The 12310-nt window shown below is 45.6% G+C and overlaps 1 protein-coding gene across 12 annotated transcripts in view; it reads left to right on the top strand.

The window, feature by feature from the left end:
• Cpeb3 (cytoplasmic polyadenylation element binding protein 3) overlaps nt 1-8213 on the top strand; it is a 193835-nt gene extending 185622 nt beyond the window's left edge. For 8 of the 12 annotated variants that reach the window (XM_036167895.1, XM_036167877.1, XM_036167914.1 and 5 more), the window contains one exon: nt 4427-7354. In XM_036167895.1, the coding sequence (XP_036023788.1) occupies nt 4427-4654 (228 nt within the window). In that variant the 3' untranslated portion in view covers nt 4655-7354. Of the gene's footprint in view, nt 1-4426 lie in introns of all 12 variants that reach the window. The other 4 variants (XM_036167847.1, XM_036167923.1, XM_036167866.1 and 1 more) reach the window with 1 other exon arrangement.
• The last annotated feature ends 4097 nt before the right edge of the window (nt 8214-12310 follow it).

Below are 12310 nucleotides of genomic sequence, written 5' to 3'. Positions count from 1 at the left end.
GTATGTTCATTTGGGGTCAGGTGCTCTCTTTAGACTCCTATTGAGTGGCATTAATGAAGTAAAAACAAAAACGATGAGAATTCACAGACTTAAAAGGGCAGTTGGAAGGTTGTAGGAGTGATAGTTTGAGAGGGTGACAGGAAGTAGACTACATTATCCGACCTGACAGGGGCGTCATGCCTCCTGATTACCAGGGGACAGAAGGTACACTACATTCCAGCAAGGAGTGCGTGCATGTATGCATGTGTGTGTGCGCGTGCACGTGTGCGTGCTTGCGTGCATGCATGCGTGTTGAGATGGACTCTTGTAGCTCAGAATGACCTCAGATCCCTGATCTTCTGCCTCCATCTCCTAAGTGCGGGGAGGGTTGGGGAGTTACAGGCACACGTGTGACTGTGCCTTTTAAAGACCAAAAGTCAAGGTGTCTTAGAATCAAAAGGGAGAAATGCCTGACCTCTGAACCTTCAGACTAAGGGAGGGAACTACTGTAGCAGATAATAAGGCATCAGCTCTTGCAAAGATCTGACACGATGCAGCAGACCCCTCACGAAGAGGGCCTTTGCAGATGTGCAGTACACAAGTGACCTACTTTTCTGTATCAAAGGACATTGTCCAAAAAGTGAAAAGATACTAGACCATGGAGGCTGAATCCAGAATATTTAAAAAATTCTTCAATTTAACAACAGAACAACAGCCCACTTAAAATGAAGATGTTTGAACTCTAGTTCTCCAACTAGGACATACGCATGGCCATGCTTGAAGTAGGAGTGCATGCCTGTCATTCACAGCCCTGAGAACACCAAGACATATACTGAAAGCCTGTCTTTAAAAACAAAACCAAAAAATGGACAATACGCAGATGAAAAGAAGCTAAATATTCTAGGTTATTAATTAAATGCCAATCTTAACCATGTGGGTCACATCCTACCCACCAGGGTGGTTCTAACCCCACAAATGGAAAGTAAGTATTGGCACACATAGTCTGTGGCTCTGCTGCTTGGTGGGTTGGCGTGCAAAATGGTTTATGGCTGTGGAAAAGAACTCGGTAGTGCCTCAGAAGCGAAAACATTGACTGGAGAGATGGCTCAGCATTTGAGGACCAGAATTTGAATCCCAGAACCTGCGTCATAAGTTTCCCCACAGAAATGCTTGCAATTCCAGCTCCAAGGAAGGCTGAAACAGGAGAGTTGCTGGGACTTGCTGGCCTCCAGGTTACCCAGAGGCCTCCACACATATACTTGTACACACACACACACACACACACACACACACACACACACACGGTCACGTACATAGACACCTATAAATAACACAGAAACAAATCTAAGTTAAAATCAAATTGCTGTCTACCCAACTAAGTTCATCCCCAAGTATCTATGCTAAACAAGCTAAACAAATTAGAAACAGCTGCTCTCACAAATGTACATCCACGCATATTTGAAGAGTGGCAATCACAGCAGACTCAAGACAGAAATAACCTGGTGACATCAACAGACAAATGGACAAAATGCAGGAGTTGGGTAAAAACGTGTAATGGATATCATTTAGCTACAATGTGCATAACGTGGTGCTGGGGATGGAACCCAGAGCCCTATGCGTACAGCATGGGTGAACCTTAAAACCTCATAAAGGTCAAAGAAGCCAGAGGGAACAGATCTCATAGTATGCAATCCATTCTGTGGAATACCCAGAATTGTAAAATGTAGAGAGGGAATATAGAATGGTCCCCAAGGGTGGAGAAGTAGGTAACTAGTGGATCCAGGACTTCCTGCTGAGGTGGTAGAAGCATTTTGTAACCTTAGGTAGTGTCTACACACAGTATGAATGTATTGAGTAGCACTGACTTATTCACTTTAAAATTGTTGATTTGGCCAGACATAGTGGCTCACACCTTTAATCCAAGCATCCTGAGGCTGGAGGGCCTCTGTGAATTTGAGGCCTGTCTGGTCTACATAGCAAGTTCTAGGCCATTCAGAGCTATGTAGGGAAACCCAGTGACACACTTCCTCTAACAAGAACACACCTCCTCACAAGGACACACCTCCTAATCCTTCCAAAACAGTTTATCAACTGGAGACTGAGCATGTAGTTAGAGTTTTCCTGCCTGGCCCACAGTCAGGACAAATCTCTCTCACCCGCCAGGCCCATAGACGCTCAGACCCAACCAAGTAAACACACAGAAACTTATATTGCTTACAAACTGTATGGCTGTGGCAGGCTTCTTGTTATCTAGTTCTTCTATCTTAAATTAACCCATTTCTGTTAGTCTATACTTTGCCACATGGCTTGTGGCTTACCGGTGTCTTTATATGTTGCTTCTCATGGCGGCGGCTGGCAGTGTCTCTCTCCAGTCTTCTACTTCCCACAATTCTCTTCTCTCTTGTCCCGCCTATACTTCCTGCTTGGCCACTGGACAAACAGCATTTTATTTGTACAGAGCGATATCCACAGCACTGAGCATGCAGATAAAAGGATTGACTTGGGGAGATGGCACAATAAGTAAAGTATTTGGCGTGCCAGCATGAAGACCTGAGTTCAGATCCCATATAGTCCTATAATCCTAGCACTGGGGTAGAGTGGGGAGACAGGAGGTTCACTGAGCTTACCGATTGCCTGTGGAGCTCAAGTTCAGTGAAAGACCTGTCTCAAGGAACTAAAGTTGAGAACAGGACACCCACCCTCGCCACTAGCTTCCTTGCACACTCCTGTGCATATGCACTGGTACACAGAAGTGCGCATACCACACACACAGATTGTTGACTTTATGAAAAAAAGGGGAAAGAGTGGCTGGATGTCATTAGGGGTGACACTTCAGAGCATGCTGCCAGCAGGTGCAAGGGAAGGCTTTTAATCTGGGAAGCACCTGTTCCGGAAGAGACCAGTGTGGGAAGAAGCTGAGATAGCGGAATCTTGGGTGTGAAGCCAGCCTGGGCTGCATAAGGGAGACTGTATATCTGAAGAAAGGAAGGGGTGGGCAAGCTTGAGCAGTTAGAGTCTGCACTGGGACGTCACTAGAGAGGGGGTTCAGGGTGAACTGCAGACTGGCTTGAATTGGAGCCATTGGAGACAGGAAACAGCTGAACTCAGTCCTGTAGGCAGAACAGAACCTTTGACCAAGGAGAGGACCTTTGCTTTGTGATGGACAGTTTAAATGGCAAATGTATGTGGAGAACTAAACCAGAGAAGACAGAGAACTTGGTGGCCCAGTAGATGTTAAGCACTGAAGCTAATTTAAGCACTGAAGCTAATTTAAGCACATCCAAGCACAGAGTTTGCCTGGCCTCAGGAAGCCATAGAAAGTACAGCTGTGCCTATGGGGTGTGGGGCAGAGCTCTGGGGGGGGCCGACTTCACTTACTCATAGGAAATCTATAAAGTAGGGCGGGTTTTTTTCCTCCTGGTGTGCAGGTGAGGAGAACAGATTTCTGATATGGCCTGGCTATGAGCCCAGACAGGCTTGATTGCAGAGCCATGTTAGTTTATGATGCAGAGATTAAAATGAGAGATTTTTTTTTAAAATCCCACTTGTTCAATCCTTAGCTTAAGGAGGCGGGGGAGCAGTAAAGACATTTCTCCTTGGGTGACCAAGAGTGTGAGTCTTCTCATGAGGGTCCTACAAGGGGAAATGTCTGGCCAGCATATAGACCTGTGGACAGGAGCTCACAGTGGGAGGAGACTATATCCTCTGTGCCCCTCCCCCACTTCCTACCTTCCACTCCCTTAGTGAGACCCCTGACTCATGCTCTCCTAGAGGCTTCTGTCAGACAGTTGACCCATCATTGAAGACCAGGCTCCAGCCGCAGGGCTGCTCTTCCCCAGTGTGGCTCCACCACAGGTGCGGCAGAGACTTGGTCAGACTCTCCACCTTTGTGCTTAGTCCTGGTGTTCAAAACAAAGAAAAGAGAAACGTGACAAGCAGGTGTTTTCATCTTTGGTTTTGAAAGGCTTTCATGCTATGTAGCTTGGTTTCATTTTGGTCCATTAAGTGCTCCCTAAAGGGCTGGGATAAACACCCACTGGTCCAGCTTCCAGTGATGGAGAGAGAAAGATGATAAAGCATGTCCAGACTAGTAGGAAGCCTGTTTCTACAGTAACGCCTCAGCATGTCCCTTGTCCCCAGTGCCCCTACAGTTCCCAGAGTCCAGTATAGCCCTGGGACAGGTTCAAAGCCTTGCCATCACAACAGAAGCCCCGAACCTCCCTTGAGTCTCCCCGTCAGACCTGGTTCCCTGCCTTCTCAGGCTGGTAGCCTTTGTCTGAAGCATTCCCCAGCTGGGATGTTGTTTGTCTTGCACTAGGCTCTGTCCATCCTCAGGAGTTATGTGTGTGGGGTTGGGGTCCTTACAGATCAGGTAGCCGGAGGTTTGCAGATGAGGCTAAGGAAGCCTTGCTGAGCCCTGTCCTGTCTCCTCTCCTCTCTGGTCCAGGTGGAAGTGAAACCATATGTGCTGGATGATCAGATGTGTGACGAGTGCCAGGGCACGCGCTGCGGTGGGAAGTTTGCCCCGTTCTTCTGTGCCAACGTCACCTGTCTGCAGTACTACTGTGAATACTGCTGGGCCAGCATCCACTCCCGAGCCGGCCGCGAGTTCCACAAACCGCTGGTGAAGGAGGGTGGAGACCGCCCTCGGCACGTCCCGTTCCGCTGGAGCTGAACCCCCGGCGACCCAGCTACAAGTACTGGAGTAGATCACAAGGAGGAAGAGAGGGCACTGCCTCAGGGCTCACGGCGTTCTGGAAATCTGTGCATTCGTTCTCGATTTTTAAAGAAGAAATGGGTCTTTTTATTATTATTATTATTATTATTATTATTATTATCATTTACAGTCATATTACTGAACTCAGCGTCCAGTATAATGCAGAATCGCAGAGTGTGTAACGGTACCCATTTGCACTTTGACTCACAACTTGTCTGCTTGGTACCTTGACTTCTTACACATGACCTGTCACCTCCACAGTACGTGTAGACTGCCTCTCCCATCAGCGGCGTCAGGTTGACGTCTGTGACTCTGTCTGATTGTGCTGTCGCTCTGATTGGTTTTACTGGAGCATGCACTTATTTTCAGAAACGTAGAGAGTCGCCCCTAGGACAAGACTTACCAAAGGTCACACGTGTAAGTAGAGGCCTATGTAGCAAACACTTTACAATCGGCAGTCAGTAGTGGAGGTCCTGTAGAGTAAGGATAGCCCTTCATGAAAGTAAGTCTGTAGTCGCTCTGTACATGTACGGATACCTCACAAGCTGGATCTTTCATTTTTCCTTCATGTTTGATTTTTGTTTTGCTGAGGATTTGGGTTAGATCTTTTAGTGTTATGTAAATTTATGCTGCAATAGCTTCTGCTGCTATTAAAATGGTATTGTTGATACCATACTACTCTATTCAGGCTAAGGTATCAATTAACAACAAAAACAAGAACCCAACACACACTTTTGTGGTTTAGGGATAGAGCCAGCTGCCGGAGGGAGATGAGGAGAGACCAGAGAGAGCCAGCAGAGGCCGCTGTTCCTGACTGCATGCTACCTAATGCGGTTGCTGCATGCAATAAATTCATATCCAATGTCTAGTATAAAACCTTCCCACAATGCACAAATTAAGAATCTATATAAGCTATAAAATACTCATTTTTTTAAAGGATTTTTTTTTTCATTCAAAGAATTGGTAATCGGTGGGAGGAAGGCATGCCTCAGTGGGTGGAATGCTTGTGGACAGGAAGAGCCCATCCCAGGCCGACCATTATTCAAACCCATAGGAAACCTAGTGTAGGACACTCTTACGGCAGATCTGTGGACGGTGGATGAAGTACTTGTGGTGCTCTGATATATATTGTGCAATTTATTTTATATAGTAAAGTGATTGTGTCTAACTGTGATCAAATGTAACTGTTAAAAGCCTCTGTGTCAGACATTAATGAACTTGACCATTCATAACTGGTATATTATTAAGTAACACATGAGCTCTGAGTTATGACCTCCTAGTACTCACACCACTTTACATAGCTTCAGACCTTGTCCAGAAAGCCTAAGAGCTCAGCTTACAAACACGAAGACTATACACAGTATCTAGAGATAAGTTGTCAACTTGACACTGACGCACATCTTTAAGAAAGCCACGTAAGTAAGGGTGACGCTAAAGAAATGGCTGTACCAAGATGGCCTGGGCAGACGCGGCCTTCCGTGCGAGACACTAACTACTAGTTCCCTGGATTACCCTGTGAAGCTTGAATAGGATGGAGCCCTGCTCATGCTACCGTGGACATTGTTTTAGCATTCACTCCTGGGCTGTGGAGAGTACTAGGAACAGCACAGTGATTGCAAGACTGTAAAGCTTTCTAACCCTCCACCCTTGTTTTGAATTCCGGGGACGATCTGACTGGATGCACACTGAGAGCGGGTCTGTCGCTGTGTCTCCTGTGCTGTGATCTTGTACCGTCTGGAAGTTAGTGTGGCTTGGTTCTTTAGTTCTAGTTTGTTCTTTTTGTCTCTCTAGTGTTTAGTTGTGAATACTGGCTCTCCAGCTACAGCTTGTTTTCAAAAAAGGAGAAACAAAATAGTTTTTTACTGAATTAAAAGATGCCTATTAGATCCCTCCCCCTTGGGGGTTTTCCCTGGGCCTTTTGGGAATAATTGCTTTTCTGCGGCCCAGGTGTGGTTTGGTTTGGTTTTGTTTTTTCCTTTTTTTTCTATGTTTGTGTTTTTTTTTTTTTCATCTGTATGGGAAATTTTGTTACGCACTACTACTTTTTATATTCTAGAACGTTTTCAAAAGTTGGCTGATGATTTTTGTTTGTTTGTTTTTAAGGAAAAAGGCATGCTTTCTGACTGACCTGATCTTTTGCAATACCTCAATTTTGAAATATAGGAAAGAAAAATGATATTTTCTAAGTAAGTTTATTCAGAAAATATATATTAATTTAATTCTGCAAGAAAATGATTTAACAGATGGGTAACTTTATTTTTTTCATGCTTATTTGTGTTTTTTGAAAATGAAGAAGTTAGAGCTTTATAACTATAATATTAAAGATCATATCTAACCTACAGAAATCTACCTAATTATGTGAAAGATGCAGATGTTTGGAAGAAGCACCCCTCTTTCATGTACTAAAATAACCCTGAGCTCTAGAGAAGCCGGAAGACTGTGCAGCGTAAACTAACGCGGAGGCCACAGTGTCGTGGAGACCAGGTTGTAAGAGAGACTCCATTTGGTGCTGAGAGCTGTGACTAGGTGACGGAAACTACTTTCCCTTAATTTGTATATTTATAATCAAGTGTTGATTGTGCGGCTGACCAGGATTGTGAAAGAGTTCTTCTGTTTGTATTTTTTTAAAGAGAACTTTTTTAGTTTATTAAATTATAACATGTTCCCTTTTGTTTTTGTAAATAAATGTGCCCCTCCCCCAAGTTCTTAATGTTATATTAAAAGAGAGGGTCCTTCAAAAAAATTATTTTTTAAAACACAGAGGTGTTCTGCCCTGCGACTTGACGGGAAGCCCCTGGTGACACAGGTCCTGCCGTGGCCTTTCCTTGACGGGACCCTTGAACTAGTGGATTTTTGAAGGCTGTAACTCACCTCGACTCTTCGATGTTCGTGCAATACTGTTTGTACTGTTTGTATAAAAATAGAAAAAAAGAAAAGAAAAAAGGCATAAATCTTTATTGCAGATTTATTTTCATTGCAGACTTTAGACATTGTGACTCACAGAACTCATTTTCTACTGTCAAATACGTACCTTTTCCTCATGCTGGTATTTTTTCAATAGTAACGTAGCCTTTGTACTGAGACAAATTTTCATTGTTATTTTTAGAAAGATTTTTTGCTAAGAAAAAAATTAAACATATTTACATATTTTTCATTTTATTTCGTATTTTCTTTAAGGAGTGCTTTCTCAATCATTACTAGAGTTGTTTCTGGGAGGGACTTTCATATCTGGTCAACGTCATAATATTATTTTGTATTTTTACTTGGAATAAATTAATTTTATGATGCTAATTCTTTAAAAGTTTATTTTTTTCATTTTCAGTTATTTTTGAAGCTAAAACCTTTGTAATATTGTTACTAAAGTGTCTAGTTTTTGAAATGCAGAGCTTTATGTATTAACTTGCTGATGTGGTTTACAATAGTACAATGATGGAAATGGTTGGTTCTGTAAAGTGACTGGGACTGTAACGGACAATTGGGGAATAAATGAGAGTGAGCAGAACTTGCGGGATCTTGACAAGCCTTTTCCTTTATTACAGTGGGTTAGTGTGAGACTAGGGATGATGTCACAGTACAGGTCTCTAAGGATGTCACAGTGGGTTTATACAACACCAGATGCAGCAAAATCTGTAGTCTGATAATGCAGTCAGCCCTCCTGAACCAGCACTGGGTGTGAAGCCAGGCTTGGCCAGCAGTGTCCAGTGCTTTCCCTAAAACTCCTCTTTATGTCCAACGTGTGTGTGTGTGTGTGTGTGTGTGTGTGTGTGTGTGTGTGTGTGTGTGTGTGTTTCCCCGCCACCAGCTGCTGTCCATGTGTGAGCCGGTGCCTTTCCCTCCAAAATCTTTTACTTGTATGCACAGTGGTGACGTGTATGAGAAGACACCACTTGTATGTTGCATGACTTGAATGCCTCACCTGACTTGTCCCTGGAAGGTCTGGGGGCAGGCCCTGGGGAAGCACACTCTGTCACCACTCTATGTCACCACTGTTTATGTGTCAGCTGCATCTCCCCCACTCCCGGCTTCCCCGGCTGTTCTCTGTGATGGCGCCTGCCCGCCCCTTGTTTGCCTATTCTCCTGGTAACACTGGGCTGCTCTGTGCATGATCTGTCTGCTTTCCTCCTCCTGCTGCTGCTGCTGCTGCTGCTGCTGCTGCTGCTGCTGCTGCTTCAGCTCCCCCACCCCCCATCCACACCCCAGCCCCAGCCCAACCCCGGGAGGGCACTGTGGAAACAGCTGTTGCAAAGGCATCCACAGTTACTGCAGAGACATCTCCCAGTGACAAAGCTGGTGTTGTGTAAACAGCACATCCAGGGACTCCTCTAGATGGATGGTGCATTTCTGCTAGTTGTCGGTGGCCTCTTCTAGTTCTGTGGAAGTGGCGAGGAGGTTAATCGATAACTGGGATAAGTAAGCGTGTGTCCAGAGTTGGCTCTTGGGTTCGCTCTATGTATTCAGTTTTGTAAATAATATATAGATTAGATCAAGTTGTGATGTAAAATTTTAACTCGAATTGGGTCCTATTGGTTGGAATTTTACATTAACTACAAATAAATGATTAGGAACAGAAGAAATTGGGAAAATTCTTGTTTAGTGGTATAAAGATTATGCTTAGATTTCTGCCTATATCTTGTGTTTTATAGCTTGTTAGTGAGGCATGGGCTAATGCAGTGTACTGCATTTATGCAATTAGCAAATAACTGCTAGTTTTCATTTTATCTATTATATTAGCAACAAAGGGGCATTTAACTGGGTAAGGCTCCTACCTAAATATTTGAGTATTGTGACATCTCAGCTTGCAAGGTTTGAATGAAAGGTTAGTCACAGATTAGTGAAGAAAAAGTGTCTGTTAAAACTGGCTTCTTTGTACGGATCACTCCTCTATCACTAGTTTGTATGCTGTGTCTGCTAACGTTTTTTTTCTTTTATAATAACCAAACTTGTCAAACTCAGCTGCCATAGTGTTCCATTCCCACCACAGAGTATTTTATAATTGATGCTGTTGACTTAATACCCCCAAATGGGTCAAGAAGTGGATCATGAGTCCAGAGCGGTTGACTTCGTATGAATATAGTAGTTGACTGGGACCAGTAGAGAGCTTGGGTGCTAGTACAGGGGACACTCCTGGACCTAGTGCTGTCGGGGTATAAAGTATTAGTATTTTTGCTGTCAGATGATGGACATGACTTTTAGAGTGTTCACAGCTAAGATCTCTGTATTTGTTTTTCAACTAACAACTAATTTTAACTGTACTGTATCTTTTCCTACCTGTTCTCTTGGATTGTGTTCGCTGGTAACCCTTCCTCTGCCCTGGGGCTTGGACTAATACTGCTTGTACGGATTCGCTACTGTGACTGAACGTGGAGCTCATGCAGCTATCGCTTAACTGCTTAAACTTTGTAGTTTGGACTTTTTTCTGTAATAACAACTTATTAAATCTAGTTGTACGAAGCACTGACACTTGTCATCTTTTGCTACGGAATCTCCCTCCATGTGTTTGTCTGCATCAGGGGAAACTGATTTGCTCCATTAGTTTTTTTCAAAACAAAACAAAAACCCCAACTCTTCCAGACAGTTCACCTATTCCATCAAAGTTCACCTTTCCCAGACACAACACTTTCAAATGCACAGATAAATTTGAAGCAGGAAAGTATTTGTGGGCTCAAGTGAGAGACGTGGGGGCTTGGGAGTTTTTCCACACCATTGATGGCCCTCTGGGCCTCAGGCAAGCTGAATTTGAACTCTGCCCCTGAGCTATGCCCCCCACCCCCACCCCCATGCCTTGGGTTTCAATTGCCTGCAGGTTGCCACAGGAGGCCAAATTCCTTAATCAGAACCGTTGGGAACAGGTAAGTATTGACATCATCTTGTTTTTCACAATGACACCAGAGTCTCCTAATGAATTTTTTTCAGAAAATGGGGCTTTGTAAAAATTCAGATGGCTTCTGGCCTTGCGCCACAGGTTCTCTGAGTGTCAAACAGACCTTGAAGGAAAAGGGTGTGGAACACCCACAGTCGGGGTGGGTCTGGGCACAGGTGGTTCCAGGGTGAAGGCCTGGGGTGGTGACGTAGCCTCTGGGTTCATGGCTTCCAGGTGCCTCCCTGGAGCAATTCTCAGAGTCCAGAGGGGAGGGAAGGCCGCAGGAGGGGCGTCACTGGCAGCAGGGGGAGCAGAAAGCTGAGAGGTTTGGGAGGCGGGGTCAACCATGTCTGCGGACCCCGACCCTCCTCAATGTGTGTCCCATGCGCCCCAGTACCTACCCTCCATGTCTGCCTCCATCTGGCCGGGGCTTCGGGGCTTGGACTCCAGGGCGCTGCCCTGCAGGTAAGTGCACTGCATGCGCCCGGCCTACAGGGACCCAGGGCCACCGCTAGTGGCCTTGGCTGGTGCCACCCACAGCCATGGAGCCCATCACAACACCTTAATGAACAGCCACACATTAAAGAGCAAATCGAGTCCTCTTTTCAGGGTGCCCATCTGCCTTGAACCTCGCACTAAAATGGTCCTGATGTCCTGCCCTGCGACATGAAGGCCGGAGGAGGTATGCCAAGGTGTCTTTGAGACAGAAACTTCTGGGCTTGGCCGTGTGTGTGTGTGTGTGTCTTGAATCCCCAGCTCTGAAGCACCTGGTGGGTGGGTGGGTGCCCATTGAGGTATGCGAAGGTGTCTTTGAGACAGAAACTTCTGGGCTTGGCCGTGTGTGTGTGTGTGTGTGTGTGTGTGTGTGTGTGTGTGTGTGTCTTGAATCCCCAGCTCTGAAGCACCTGGTGGGTGGGTGGGTGCCCATTACAGGCTCCAACACTGGGGAGGGGGAGGGCTAATGTACCTGCTTTCCAGAAGCACCCATCACCAGTGAACACCCCGCTTTAAAAGAGGCCTGGTGTGGGAGGTCTCCACACCCTCGACATGTTTCCAGGAAGACCACACTCCCCCCCGCCCCCTGTTTTTTATCTGGAGTAGTTGAACTAAGTAGACTGTTGAACATGGGAACCAGAAGGATTGCTGGGGGGTGCTCTGTGTGTGACTTTTTCTGTTAGTGGGTGATTAAGATCTGTGACTTAACTCAAACAGATCAGCAGAAGACAAACGTTAACCCACCGTGGAGCTGCAGCGTGGTGCTGCTCCCTGCACAACTGGACAGATGGGCAGGAGAGTGTCTCCACGGGCAAGTCAGTGGACTGGCCTTCTAGCGTGCTCTGTTTCATGTCCAAGTTGGGTTGGGTACAGCTCACCTAAGGCACCTGGGCAGCCTCAGCCTCAGAGCTCCCCGCCTTTGGATAAAGGTAGCCCCGAAAAAGCTGCTCTTGTCAGCTGTTGAATCAATTGTCAACTTAAAATGGTGTTCATAGCAAGCCTGGGTGTTCATAGCAAGCCTGGGTGTTCGAATCGGGGCTGACCTCATGACCACATCCCAAGGGCATCCTCTACCACCAAGCCACATCCTTGGAGTAATGGGTAGCTTTGTAAGAAACTGCCAAACGGTCTTCAAAACTGAGTGCTTCTGACTGTACACACCCACACACCTCAACCCCCAAAATGCAGTCCGGTTGCTAGATCCTTTGCAGTGTTCTCATATTATGTATATTGAATTTTCACCATTCTCAAAGGTATTG

Source organism: Onychomys torridus, chromosome 1, assembly GCF_903995425.1.
Source record: "Onychomys torridus chromosome 1, mOncTor1.1, whole genome shotgun sequence".
Taxonomy (NCBI): domain Eukaryota; kingdom Metazoa; phylum Chordata; class Mammalia; order Rodentia; family Cricetidae; genus Onychomys; species Onychomys torridus.
The sequence above is the reverse complement of the archived record's forward strand: the minus strand, read 5'-3'. Positions and strand labels throughout refer to the sequence as shown.